Consider the following 14866-nt stretch of genomic DNA (forward strand, 5'->3'; position numbering starts at 1 on the left):
GGAGGAGGGGGAGACCCAGAATCAGTCAGGCAGGGAAGGCTCTGAGAGCTGCAGGCCAGAAGCCAAGGAGGAAGTGCACAGAAAAGGGAGGCAGACGAAGGAGAGGGAGGATATGGGTTGTGGGGAGAGCTTCTTTCACTTTTTAGCCCATGAGCTTCAGAGTTGTTTGAAATTTGTATAACAAATACGCATTATTTTTGCAACTGGAAAAATTAAAATGTACATGCCCTTTGACCCAGTAATTCCATTTCTAGGAAATCCCTGCAGATAGAGGCATGTGTGAAATGACCCATGTACAAGGCTATTCACAGCAGCCTTGTTTGAAATAGCAAAATACTGGAAACAATCTAAGTTTCCATCAAAAGGGAACAGACAGGCTAGATAAACCAGAGCACATCTAGAAAATGGAACAGTATAAAGATGTCAAAAGCAAGAGCCTAGCAAGTCTGTACGTGCTGACGTAGAATCATCTCCAAAATCTGTTAAGTAGAAGAAACAAGGTACAGAACGACGTATCCAACATGCTGCCATTTATATGAAAAACTATACACACAAATGTTTAGAAATGCTCAGAATATCTCTGGAACATGTGCCAGTTGCTAGGGGATAGGATTGGGGGGAGAGACTCAATGTTCAATATTCTTTTTATAAAGTTGAGGTAAAATTCACATAACATGAAATGAACCATTTTATTAAAAAATATTTTTAATGTTTAATTATTTCTTTTTGAGAGAGAGAGAGACAGAATGCAAGCAGGGGAGGGGCAGAGAGAGAGAAGGAGACACAGAATCCGAAAAAGATTCCAGGCTCTGAGCTGTCAGCACAGAGCCTGCCGCAAAGCTCAAACTCCCGGACAGTGAGATCATGACCTGAGGTGAAGTCGGGCGCTTAACCGACTGAGCCACCCAGGTGCCCCCATTTGAACCATTTTAAAATGTACAATTTCCATATAGTCCAACCATCACCTCGATGTAGTTCCACATTTTCATCGCCCTGAAAGGAACCCCCCATATGCACTAGCAGTCCTTTCCTATCTCCTCTCCCGCAGCCCCTAGCAGCCACTAATCTGCTCTCTGGCTCTATGCATTTGCCCGTTCTGGATATCTCATATAAATGGAATCATACAGTATGTGACCTTTTGTGTCTGGCTTCTTTCACTTAGCATGTTTTTGAGGTTCATCCATGCTGATTCTCGTCATGGCTTTTGTTTTCCACTTTAGGGATGTACCACACCTTGTTTATCTGTTCATCAGTTGGTGGAGAGTCGGGCTGTCTCCACTTTTTGGCTATCAGGAATACCACTGCTATGAAGACTCATGTACAGGTTTTGGCTTGAATACCTGTTTTCAATTCTTTGGGGTACGTATCTAGGAGTGCAACTGTTGGGTCATATGGTAATTGAAGAACTGAAAACTGTTTTCAGTATTCTTTTGTACCTTGTGAATTTTATGCCATGAGCCCCATGAGCAAATATCAGCACTTCCCCCACCCAAGAAAAAAAAAAAAAAAAAAAGAAGGTGTACATAATGGGAAAAAAATAAAGCATACTGTAAAAATGCAAAGGGTTATTGTTAGGTAAGGAGTGAGCAAATATTTACCTAGATGATTTCTGAAAGAAAAATGCATTTTGGACTTAGACCTCAATTCAAATGCCACTGCTCTGTTTCATTCTAGTTCTGAGTATGGTGTACAGGAAGACTTGGCATCAAATCCCAGGTCTGACTGTTATAGCTGTGCATCACTATACAGGTTACTTAACCTCTCTGTGCCTCAAATGTAAAATAAGGAGAAATCATCTACCTGGCCAGCTGTGATGTGTTATGCCTGGGCCTATGCCTGCCCCACAGCTGGCTGCCTAGTTTAATGGCCTTACACTTGCAGAGTGCAGGAGACAATCTCTTCTCTCCTGGGATCACTGTTCTCTACAGCCCCTTTCACATAAGATGCTCTGATTCCCCACATGCTCAAGGAACTCTTAGAGGCCTGGCCTGCTGAGCAGTGCTCCTCCCACAATTTCATCATCTCTAAAGCCAAACCTCTCAAAAGAGGGGCCAAACAAGGTGTGAGGGGACAGGAGTCAGGGCCAGGTGCTGGGAAAGGGGCCTGCTGTCTGCCTAGGGCTTCCCAGGGACAGGGAGCATGGGTTTGCTTTACGGAGCCATGGAGCCCAGGGCCATATATGTGGAGGAGTTGGGTGGAGACACAGGGAGACAGAATTTGGGTTTACCTGGAGGAACAACTTTTTAATCGACAGGACATAATGCCAAGCATGGTGTTAAGCACTGTTACATGATTCCACACAAAGTGTCCTCATTTCACAGATGAGGAAACTGAGGCTCAGAGTCCTTTGTCACTGTGCCCAAAATGACAAAATGTAAAGTGCCGCAAGATGTGAACCCAGGCCTGTCTCAATCTAGAACTTGGAAGCTTAGCGTCTGTGCTAAGGGGTCAATGGCCAAGTACGTGACAAATGTGAATGATCACTAATCATCACGTGATAACAATATTGCTGTGAGTAGAGCTGGAGGTGGAGCAATGCAGTGAGCAGTTTGAGGTGGAGGGTATGAGTTGCTTCTTCCCAAGTTCAGGCAGAGGCTGGATTAGCTTTTGGTAGAGATTCAAGTGTTTGATACAATCGACTAGATTTGAGTCCTGGGTTCTAATTGTGAGGGTATGAGAGTCCCAAGATCTGTCCCCAGAGATTTAGCTGTAGTTGTTTTCATATGGTTCCCAGGAATGTGTCTTTTTCCAAAGACGATTCAGGTCTGCAGCCACATGTGAGGTCCCCTGGCTTGCATGACCTCTAGGGTCCCTTCTAACGTCGATTCCATGATCTGCAATGCCTTAACACCCATGACGGGGAAAGCATCCCTTTGGGCAAAGCATTGCCCTCTCCTCCTACAGCCTTCTTAAATTCCTAAGGCCCTAGAGAAAATGAGTGCAGCAAGCTTTTGGGAAGGCAAAAAAGATAGCAAAGATGGAGGGCACAGAAGCCTCACTGTCACTTTCAGTGGTGATGTGATGCCAGCTCATCTTCCTTCCTTGGCCCGCTCTACTCCACCCCATGCAGAGCCCCAAAACTGTCACGTGCCCTACTGGACCCCGGTCAAGTGCAACCATTCCTACTTGCAGCCCCTTGCTCTCTCTCTGAAACTGCCCAGTGGGGTCAGCTTCCCAGGCATATCAGACAATTCTGCAGAGTTTGTCTGGTCCACAGGGTCCTCTCCCAGCTTCTAGGAGGCCAGTGACAGGCAGGGAGGCAGTCCAGAGAGGCATTCTCAGTGACCTTTGGTTCCCTGGGAAGGACTCAAAGCCGGTAAAAGTTTAGCAAGTACCATGTAATCATTGCCAAAACTCTTTTTTTTTTTTTTTAAACATAGACTTTCTGGGTAATAAAATTTGAGGACTCTACAAGAAATTACCTTTGATTAGTTTTGTTTTTTCTTAAACAGAAAATGTCTATGCCACCTGCTTTTGGCATTAAATAGAAAGTATGAATTCAGTACCATACTGTGTGACCTTAGGGGATTTCAGCTGCTGAACCTCAGTTTCCCCATCTGCAAAGGCCACTGGCCAGTGGTCTGGTAGAAACTGGTGCTGGGGCAGGGGCTCTGGCTGCTGAAAGGGAGGATGTTAAGTCGGGAGCCCAGAGCACAGCCTAGGAAACTGTGGTCTGCCAAGACACCCCTTTTGGGTTTCTGATCATTATTTTTTAATCTTCTGCTTTCCTTGCAGGTTCCTGGCATCCCGTTCTCTCTCCCATCTTGGGAGAAGAAATGTAGTCATTGACATATTAGTATAAAAGTACTTCTCTCAGGGATTTTTCCATGGTAACCCAAGCCTTCCATTCATTCAATGTTCATTACTGAACCCCTTCTACCAGGACTTGGGCTGGGTCCTAAGGATTCAGAGATACAAAAACAAACAAACAAGCAAACAAAAAAATCATCCCTGTCCTCAGGGATGATGTCCTCCCCTAATTTTCAGCCATGTGGGGATGGAAGAAATAGTTGTTTTTTGTGGTTTTTTTTGTTTTTTTTTTTGGAAGTGAGGGAGATGCTGCTCTTTGGTTTGAAGTGAAGTTCTAGGTTCTATTCCTTTGCTGATTTTATAACCTCTCCTCCTGTTGCCCTACAGCTCTGAGACCATCAGAGAACTTCCAGAACCAGGATTTCATTTAGCCCTCATGCGAGCCTGGATAATACTCATGAAAGCCGGGGCGCCTGGGTGGCGCAGTCGGTTAAGCGTCCGACTTCAGCCAGGTCACGATCTCGCGGTCCGTGAGTTCGAGCCCCGCGTCAGGCTCTGGGCTGATGGCTCAGAGCCTGGAGCCTGTTTCCGATTCTGTGTCTCCCTCTCTCTCTGCCCCTGCCCCGTTCATGCTCTGTCTCTCTCTGTCCCAAAAATAAATAAACGTTGAAAAAAAAAAAAAAAAATTAAAAAAAAAAAAAAATACTCATGAAAGCCAAAGGCATCTCTAGTTTTACTATGAGAAAACTAAGTCTTAGAAAGTAAACTACCTGCCCATGTCATACAGGTTGCTATCGTCGCCTGGATTCAAACCTAGATCATCTGGCACAGGTATTTTGGGAATACTGTTTGCCTTGGATTTGAACCTATGATACATGTTACTATGTGGCCCAGAATAAAGGAGGCAAGAGGAGAAAGAGAGAGCTCAGACACTTAGGGCTGAAATGACCCGATCTCTGGTCCTGATCTGCACCACTCTGACCTTGGCCTTCAAACTAGCAGTAGGACCACCAGCAATAATCACAACCCCCAAGAATCTACCATGAGGTTATTTGTCTTATGTAACGCATCCCTGAAGTTGTGGATTAGTTTCCCCATTTTACAGATGAATTGATTGATACTTAGCTGGGAACTTGTCCAAAGTCACTAAATCAGAATCCCATCATAGGGCTGCTTCATGCTTCTTGTACCACCCATGTCATCCACCAGTAGCTAGGCAAGTTCCCCCAATACTTCTGAGCCCCTGCTTTCTAATCTATAACTAGGGATAGCAGGAACAATGCGAGGACTGTATGAGAAGGCATATTCACTGCCTAGGGTAGGAAGAAGCAGGTACTTTATAAATGACAGCATCCTGCTCCCTTCCCTTCCTGAGACCTCTTGCACCCAAGTGGAGTTTAAACCTATAAATGCCAAAAAATACACCTAAGATACATCCTAGCCTTTGGGCCTCAAGGTCACCTTCTTTACATGCCTTATTACTCAGGCTTTCCTGATGGTAGGGGAGGTGGAGTTAGAATAGGAGGCCTGCTAGGAAGTAGCCAGGCCCACCCTCAGGATGCTAGATCCCAGGCAGTGTTTCTCAAGAGGGAGGACATCTGACTCTTTTCCTTATCCTAAGAATGAAACAAATGATAATGTCTGTACAGTAGATCAGAGAGAAGGAGCCACAGGTGTCAGATAACCTGGAGGCCCCAGGAATGGCCCAGTACCATTTCCACAAAGGTTTATTGAACACCTACTACTGCAAATGCCCACCACTCATGGAGCTCTCTCCTGGAGGCCAGGTGGCTGCAGAGATCCAGGGTGGGGGGCTCTATTCACTTAGCAGGGTTTGTGAACACTTCTCAGAGTCAGAGATTTTCCCATGTGGTAGGTAAGACTGAAAGACAAGGGATTCCCAGGATTTCCAGACTCACGAGGACACAGAGAAGGCACTCTGAGAACATTCAGGAAGGTCAGGAAGTTGGGAAAGGGGGATGGTTCCAGGCAAAGGGAACAGAAATGTGAGAAGTTTAGAGGTGATGTGGAGAGGATGGGAATGCTGAAAAGGCTACTAGACTCTGGGCTACTAGGTCACAGTTGGGTAAGACAGAGAAAGAAGGCAGTCTGCCAGAGTTGTACACCCCGAACTCCTCTTTTCAGCTCCATCTGCATCAACCGCAAGTTAGCATCAATGGGTACGCATGCCAGGCTGGGTAGAAGCTTTGCATTTGTATGATCTCCAAATCGCTTTGGGGCCAGTCTTCCAATCCTGGGGTTATTGAGGATATACAGAGGAATAAGCTGCTGTCCCTAAAGTGCTTAAGGTCTGGGGGTGCCTGGTTGGCTCAGTCAGAAGAGCATGTGGCTCTTAATCTTGGGATTCTGAATTTGAGCCCACATTGGGTGTAGAGGTTGCTTAAAAATAAAATCTTTAAGGGGCGCCTGGGTGGCTCAGTTGGTTAAGCGGCGGATTTCAGCTCAGGTCATGATCTTGCAGTTTGTGAATTCGAGCCCCACATCGGGCTCTGTGCTGACAGTTCAGAACCTGGAGCCTGTTTCAGTTTCTGTGTTTCCCTCTTTGTCTGCTCCTAACCCATTTGTGCTCTCTCTCTGCTTCTCAAAAAAAAAAAAAAAAAAAAAAAAAGGTTAAAAATAAATAAATAAATAAAATCTTTAAAAAAACGTGCTTAAGGTCTGGTCACACAGAAAACTTTCTGAGGCATTAAGAATCCTTGTATAAGGTGTTTCTTAAGAAGGCAAAAAAAAAAAAATAGAAATCATGCAAATGTCTAATAACAAGAGATGAAATTCTGGCATACCTAATAGCAGTTAAGCAATTATTAGAAATTATGACTAAAGACTGGTGCTTGGCTGGCTTAGTTGGTAGAGCATGCGACTCTTAATGTCAGGGTTGTGAGTTTGAGCCCCACATTGGGTGTGGTGCCTAACTTGAAAAAAAAAAATTATGACTAAAGAACTTAAAAAGAAACATTCATGACAAATTTAAGGGGGGAAGAAAGGAGTATTCAGACTATTTGGCAATTTTGATTTTTAAAATATGCACAAAGAGACTAGAGGGAAATAATAATCTTGTTCTCCAGATTTCAAATTGTTTTCTAAACTATTATGTAGCTTCTAACTGTCCAACGATAAGCATGTATTGTTCTTATCATCATGAAAGTAATAAAGATTATTTAAATAATCATCAGTCTCATATCATGGAAAAATACAGTGATGGGGGTCAATTGTGGACCCTGTTTTGTTTTGTTTAGTTTTAAGTAATCTCCATACCCAACATGGGGCTCAAACTCAGGACCCTGAGATCAAGAGTCACATGCTCCACTATCTGAGCCAGCCTAGTGCCCCTTTGTTATTTCTCTGGGCCTCAGCTTCCTCACCTATCAAATGAAGACCTGAGGACAAGATGAGAATCCCTTCCTCTTTGAAAAATTCAAACTTTCTTTTATTTTTTTATTTGAGAGTGAGAGAGAAAGTGTGTATGTGTGTGCACACAAAGAACCAAGGAGGGGGCAGAGGGGCAAAGGCAGGGGAGAGAGAGAGAATCTTAAGTAGGCTCCATGGTGGGGGGGGGGGGGAGACTCGATCCCATGACCCTGGGATCATGACCTGAGTGGAAATCAAGAGTCGGATGCTCAAGCAACTGAACCACCCAGGCGCTCCTCAAACTAACTTCTAAAGGATACCTGAGTTTAGAAAACTGGCCAGGCTCCTCCACCTGGAAAAAGTGGGGCTGAAGAAAGATTTTGAGGGAAGGAAGGATTTGGATTGGTAAGGGGTGGGGAAGAAGAGGAAGAATATTGCTGGGCCAAAGTTGGAGACATGCCTGATGGGAAGATCTATTCTAGGGAAGAAGGGTTAAGAGTGGGAATACAGCCAAAATGGACTGAGGCCTCTGAAAGATGGTCAGGAGATCCATGGGTTCACCAGGTTGGCTCCATCTGGAGGTGCCAGAAGTTGGGAGTACCTAGAAAACTCTGGGTAAAGTGACACACTTATCACTAACATGAGTACCTGATTCCTATAGGAGGCTGTTCTCTTCATAACAGGGCCTGAATCATGTGTTGGCAATGGGGGTAGTGGGAAACCATGGTGCTCCTGGTCTTGACACAAGCACACAATGGTTCCCTGGCACATAGTAGGCGTTCAACAATTTATTAAAGGAATGTGTCACTGGGAACGATATCTCCTATTTTTTAGGCTTCCATTTAGGTTTCCATTTAGGCTTCCATCTGTGAAATGGCAGATTAGGAAGGAAATTATAATTTGTGGGGGGACACGTCACAGGAACATTGTATACTTTCACACTCCCGTATGGTAGAGCCAGCCCTATTTAGAGGTCGGCACACTGAGGCTCAGAAGGGTTGAGTCACTTGTTCACGGTCGGGGTCCTAACCAGTTGACGACTGCAAACACAGTTTCTCTCACTCCACCCACACTGCACATCACTTCCAATCTCAAAACACAGGTGCCATTACCTGGTTTGCAAGGAAAGTCAGAATCACACCCACAGACGCCTGGTCTCGGCCGGGGTCACACAGGAGTCCCCTAACACCCCGCAATGTCTTCCCAGGTCCAAACACCCTCTGGACAGGATCCCCCAGGTCGGGGCGGGGGGGGGGGTGGGGTGGCTGGGTAGAGTTCCCGGGCGGGGCCGACACGGAGGGCAGTGCGACCGGAGGGGAACAAGGGTTTTTACAAGGTGACGGCAGGGTCTGGCCCAGTCTGCGTGGGTTTTCAAGTCGGAGGCAAACCAGCTGGGAGACCGGGTGCTCCAGACCCGCAGAGGGGTGTCACCACCACTCCGCCATGCCCTTAGATTGCTCTTCCCCACCCCCCTACCCCCGCCCTGGGGCTCTGAATAGGAGGAGAAAAGGTGTGTGTGGGGAGGCGGTATTTAAGCTGAGGGAGGCGAGGACCCAAAGGCGGGGTTGGGGGTTGGGGGTTGGGGGCAGGAAGGCGAATGGAATCTTCTAGACCCTTCGAGGTACCCCCTCCATGGGCTAATAACTATTTGGGTTCCAAAGACTCATCTCCCCGCCCAGAGTTCTATTCAGTGACTGGGAGCGGGAAGGGAGTTTGATCTAAGTCCCACCCTCTGGGCTGGAAGCCTGACGCCAGAGAGGGGAAGTGATTTCCTCAAGGTCACGCAGCAAAACAGCAGCCAGTCAGGGCCAAAGCCCAGGTGTCGGGCCCCCGACGGCCATAGTCTTTAGAACCCGGCCCCCAACAGCTCTGCGTTCCGGGAAGGCAGGAATGTGGACTGGGACTGGGAGGCTGGATATGGGAGTGAAATGAGAGCGCCGAACACCGCATAACCCCAAATCATGGTCCAAGGTGGGGGGCGGGGGGGTCTCCTTCCTGAAGCTGACGACCCAGGAGACCCGCTTCGGGCGCGAGCGCCGCTCTCGTGGGGCCGCCGGGTGGCGGCGGGCTAGGGACACTGGGGCGCGGTGCCTCGCACGCAGCTCCACCTCCCGCGGGCTGGGACTGCACGGTGCGAGCGGACCCTTTAAGAAAGTTCACTGGGCGAGTTCATCAAAGTTTAAAAACTTGTCGTGCAGAAGGGAAAGGGGAAAGGAGACCGAGGGAGAGAAGCCGCGGGAGAGAGGGGAAAAGCCCCGCCGGAGGCTGGCGCGCCGCGGCCCCGGCCGGGGCGAGCCCGCAGTGGGCGGCGGGGATTGGCTGCGCGTTCCCCCGGAGACCGCGAGGAGGGCGGGGGAGGGGGCTGGCCGGGCCCCAGCTGAGGCCGGTTCCGGCCCCCGCCCCCCGCCACCGCCCGGCGCCCGCCCCCTCCCCCGGCGCCCGCCCCCCGCCGCCGCCGCCGCCGCCGCCGCGGGCGCACTCGCCGGTCGCAGTGAAAAGGCGGAGGCGGCGGCCGCTCGGGCTCGGCTCCGGTTCCCAGTGCCTCCCCCGCCGCACCCCCTCCCCACATCCCGCACCCGCCAAACTTGATGTGACCCCAGCCTGACGCGGCGGCTGCCCCTCTCACCGCCCCGTGCGCCCCCCACCGCCACTCCGCCCCGCACTCCCGGAGCGCACCGCTCACCGCGCCCCTTCCCACCTCCTCGCCGGGGCCGGGCGCCGCGCTCGCCCTCAGCGTTCCCTTCCCCTCGCCACCCCCACCCCACCCCCCGCACCATGAGCAACCTGAAGCCGGACGGCGAGCACAGCACCAGCACGGGCACCGGCACGGGCTCGGGCTCCGGCGGCACTCTGGAGGAAGAGGTGGGTCTGCGGCCCCGGGACTTGGGGTGAAGTGCACGCGGAGGTGGGCGGGGGAGAGGGCGCGCGGGGCCTCCCGCGCCGCGCGGGGCCGGTCTGGCAATCGCTCGGGGCTCTTTCCCGCCGCTGCCCTTCGGTCGGGGAGGAGCAGCCCGTGTCCGGCGGGCGGGGGCGCGCGGCCTGGACTGCCCCGCCGGGCGGGCATTGTCTCCCCGCCCTCCCGGGCTCGGGGCGGGCCGCGAGCCGGCCGCCGTCCGTGCGTCCCGTGGTGGGCGAGCGGCTCGGCGTCTGCCCCACGCCTGCTGCCCGCGCGTCCCTCGTTCTCCACTCTTGGCCCGGGCCGCTACCCGAGGAGCTCCTCCGGTACTGCTGGGACTCCCGCCTTTGCTGGAAGGAACTGAGCGGGATTAGCACCACGGGCGGGCGGCACCCTCACCCTCTTGCACTTTCCACCCTGACCCCTCCCGGTGACCTTGGAGGCCCGGGACGGCTGCCCGGCACCTTGGTTCACTGTAACTGAGCTGTAGTCACGGGAGGTGGACGGGCTTTGCTTGCAGCCCCAGAACCTGGGCTTTGGCAAAGAGGCCAGCGGGGCAGTTAATTAGAGTTGAGAAAGAGATGCCTAAAGATACTTCGTTCCCGGTTCTCCCTCTCCCCCGCCACCCCCCTCCACCCCGGTTCTGCCCCAGCAGGCAATCCAGGACCCCAGAGCTGGCCTGGGTGGGATTCTGCAAGGAAAGGCGACATTATCTTGTCCACCAGACATGTGCTAAGTATGAGGAGGGAGTGAGTGTGAGGCGGCTTGGCTTCGTGGAATCAGCAGCAGCTGTGTGGTTAATGGGATGGCGAAATCGGGGAGGGTGTGTAGCAGGGGTGATGATGAGGTGGTGAATAGAAGCCTTAAGGCTGAGGGTGGCGAATGGAGACCAGGAGCTGGGCGGACAGAGACAAAAACTGATGCGGAAAGGGGACGACAGGCTTTGCATCTCTCTCCAGGGGCCTCTGGCCTCTGCTGTGTCACTCCAAGGCTAGGAGACCCTTCCTGCCGCGCCCTGGCAAGCTCTTGCCCAGGAAACCAAGGGCCAGTTATCCACCCTGAGCTCCCTTCCCCTTGGTCTGGGGGAGAAACCGCAGATCCCCTGGTGGAGGCTGGTGTCGCTGACCTCCCTCACCTCCCTCCAATGTAGTGGCGGTGGTGCCGGCTGACCGTGCTCTGGGTTTGGTGCAGAATGGCGGCAGTGGCCCACTGCTGGGCTGGGCTCCTCACTGTGGGAGGGATGGTGGGAGGGTCACACCACCAGCTCCCACTCTTAGTAATTCAGAGGCCTGCTGCCAACCCTAGTCCACCAATGGCATGGCATCTTGAGAATCTAGGTCTAGATCTCACTTTTTAGGGAGGGAGGGAGGGTGGGGGAATATATAACTCTTGACTCTGAAGGGTGGAAAGGGAGGGCCTGACATTTGTCCGCTAGTTTTGTGTGGGCTCCAGAGCGGTGGGGTGGTTTTGCCTCCTGAAGGCCCTGTCCTCCTTGGACCTTGATATGCTGACAGGCCCGTGGCACTGATGAGAACCTTAACCCCATCCTGACGCCACCTGGTTGTTCAGAATCTCGCCTGAGAGTTGGGGGGAGGGTGACAGGGTTGCTGGTGTTGCGGGGGCGGGGGGGGGGTGCAGATCGCTGCTTGGCCTCCTGGGGGTTGAAACTGGGAGAGGGAAGCCATCTCCTGTGAAGCTGGGCAAGGACCCAGAATACCGCTAATGCTAGAGGGTTGACTTCAACAGGGAGTTTACCCAAGAGGTTGTGCTGACCCTCGGACTTACCCCTTTGAAGTGGGAAGGGTGAACCATGTGGCCAAGCTAAAGTCTTAAAGCATTTGAAGTATTGGTCACTTTTTTTCTAAGTGCCTGTTCTGAGAGAGAGGGCAGGATCTTCAAGAAGTGGAATCCCTGTTAACTTCTCCTTGCGGGTAGAGGTGGGTTATAGCACTAGTGCTGCCGTGTGCTGATGGAGGGGCACAGCCCTGTGTTTAATAGAAGTCTAAAACTAAAGGCTCTGGGAATCTCCTGGAGCCCAGTGTCTGCTCTGGCCAGGTAATTGCAAGGATGAGCCCCCTCCCCTCATTAGCCCTCTGGGCCAAGATCTCTCCTACTGAGGTTCCATCTTGAATTGCTGGTTTGAGCTGGAACTGGATTCCTTCCTTTAGCTTCGATGTCCCCTAGGCAGTCATTTCTGCATCCCCCAGGAGCCACCATCTGGGGAATCTGTTAGCAGTGGTAGTTTACTTTCATGACTAACCCAGGCTGGCTGTTGGAGATTAGGTAAAGCAAGCCTAGAGAACCAAAGAGTCCTACTCCCCCTACTCATTTCTAAAGGTGTTAGGTTTCTGGAGAAAGGGGTATGTTTTCGTGGTTCCAGAAGGGGTATCAGTGGGGCTCCTCATTTTAAGCTCCTTTGCATGGGCTTGACTCCTCCTGCTTGGCCACCCTACCCACTGGGGCTTTGTCTCTATCACAGGCATTAGGTTCCTTTTCTGGACCAGGGGTCAGGATTCCAGGTGAAAGATCGCAGACTGGAAGGTGAGAAGGACTTGCCAGGAGGGAATGGGATGTGGTGAAATGAGGGGATATCACCAAGTGATGCAGCGGTACCACTGAGAAGGTAGAAGTGAGCCCTCCCTGAGATGTAGCTCAGTAGGAGGTTTTTAGACTTGTGCTGGTCAGAAGGCATTCCAAGAAGAGGGAATAGCATGTGTAAAAGTGAGAGGTGGATTGTGGAGCCACATAACTTCCAGGAGTTTGCTAGCTTTCAGCAGTAGTGGGGGCCACATTGTGAAGTGCCTGAGATCATGCATGGTTGGGAAAATTGGCATTTTCTGTCACTTGGAAAGGAGAGGTGTTAGAAGCTCTGCTACCCTTTGAAAGCTAAGGAGGGCAGTGAGGAATTAAGGAGAGGGTCTTCAGGGGAAGAGCTGAGTGTCCCTTTCAGTCTAGAGCCTTTACCTTAACCCAGGCGGGTCATAGCTGGTGCTACAACTCCAGAAGGTGAGGTCAGACAGCCCAGGACAGGCTTGCCTGTGAGGCTGTAGAATCCCAGACCCAAGCTTGTCTTAGTGATTCTTTAGGGATGGCTAGAGAGTTACAATGTTTCTGGGGAGGGGTACATGTGGTTTGAAAACGGTCTATTTTGAAAATGGAGACTTTAATTTCATAGTACAAGGTAATACTAAGTTACAGTAATTATTCATTGTGGGGGGGCTGCTAAGGAAAGTAGTATTTGGAATCTTGGGTGGGTGGAGTTCAAGTTTCTAAGAGTTGAAGGTTTTTTGCCAGCCTAATGGTAAACTGTAGAGAGGCAGGCATTAATGGCAGCCAAAGGGGCTACAGTTTGACTGCCCTCCCACTCCCATCTTTGCTTGTCCACAACATCCAGTGGATCTAGGCCATTGTGGCTCCTTGCAGGCAGGACACCCCTGGGTCCACCGTGTGTCCTCTAGAGGTCTCTGCACTCTAGATGAAGGTGAAGGAATTCTGGGGCCCAGCATATGACTCAGCCACTTCCTCTTTTCTCTGCCATTAAAAACATTTGACAAAATCTGGGGCGTCTTGATGCTGTATCTGCAAGCTCTTTTTTGGTATGAAGGTAGGGAGGAGTCTATACTTCTGGGCATTTACCTGGACACAGGGTCCCAGCAGGTAGATCCAGGCAGATGCTATAGGCTAGGCTGCCTTCCTCCCTGGGGGTTGTTGTGCATGTGTCTTCTCTATTCAAGTAACCTAATAGAGACGCTGTCCGATTAGTAGTAGTAAGCCCATACACAGTGTTTGAGTCAGGTATTACCTGAAGTAATTCACCCTTTTACCTCCTTGAACTTGCACAATAACAGCACTGTGAATTATTGTCATTACTGTTTTATAAATGAGGAATCTGAGACAGGTTAAATAACTTTTATGTAGTTAGTAGGTAAGTTGGGATTTGAACCCAGAGTTTGCTCTGAACCACACACTCACTATATCTGCTGTTTTGTTTTATACTAGGGTTTTGGTGAGTTTGGGGGATAGGGGGAAAAAAGATCCTGCAACTAAAGTTTTTGAGGCCTGAGCTCTGGGTCCTGCTGTTCCAGATTAGTTCCCTTTGGGCTGGGATAGGTATCTGAAGACTGGGTGATGGGAGCTGGCAGCCCTTGTAAGAAGGAGCATCACCGACAGGATTTAGAATTGCCAGTGCAGGGTGATAATAAAACGAGATCAAGTCAATTTTATTATTGTTCAATTCCCTACAGGCAATACAACCCCTTGTTGCCTGTGCAGGGGCTTACTGCTTTCATTCCTTCCCCCACCCCAGCCCCTTGCCCTGGTACCCTGATGCTTTGGACATCTTAAATAGGAAACGGTACCCACTCTAAAGCAGCTGCCTGTCATTTTTGTGGGGGTGGGTCATTCCGTTGGGTCTCCTCCTCTCCTCCTTCCCTGCTCATGGGCAGCCTGGCTAGCTTATCCCAGTGGGAACCAGCTTCTAAATCCATTGAACATTTGGACATAATGATTTCTTCTTGTTCTCATCTCCAGAGAGGGTCTGGTGAGTACTCAGAGTGGAGTCAAGACATGAAGTGCGGGTCCCTCGCTTTTTGCTCTCATGGTCTCTAACCCATTTATCCCCTTGGGGCTCCAGACAGTCCTGAGAGATATAGGTGTCCATCCCACCTGGCCTGGGGGCTGGATTCCTGCTCCATGGCCTCCAACCTCTGGTTACCCAGAGCTGAGCTAGAGTGCTAGGTTCTGGTACCACCCAATGGCCCCCAGCCTCTGCTGGGCCATTGGTTTTGGGTAGCACTGACATCTGCTACCGTATTAGTTTCTCTGCCGTTCCCTGACCATGGCTGCCTTAGA

At 50.7% G+C, this 14866-nt stretch overlaps 1 protein-coding gene across 5 annotated transcripts in view; it reads left to right on the plus strand.

Annotated features, from left to right (window-relative positions):
• Window positions 1–9591: 9591 nt before the first annotated feature.
• RBPMS2 (RNA binding protein, mRNA processing factor 2) overlaps window positions 9592–14866 on the plus strand; it is a 32365-nt gene continuing 27090 nt past the window's right edge. For all 5 annotated transcript variants that reach the window (XM_047864033.1, XM_047864030.1, XM_047864031.1 and 2 more), the window contains exon 1: window positions 9592–9981. In XM_047864033.1, coding sequence (XP_047719989.1) covers window positions 9895–9981 — 87 coding nt within the window. In that variant the 5' untranslated portion in view covers window positions 9592–9894. The remainder of the gene's footprint in view (window positions 9982–14866) is intronic.

Source organism: Prionailurus viverrinus, chromosome B3 (assembly GCF_022837055.1).
Source record: "Prionailurus viverrinus isolate Anna chromosome B3, UM_Priviv_1.0, whole genome shotgun sequence".
Classification (NCBI taxonomy): domain Eukaryota; kingdom Metazoa; phylum Chordata; class Mammalia; order Carnivora; family Felidae; genus Prionailurus; species Prionailurus viverrinus.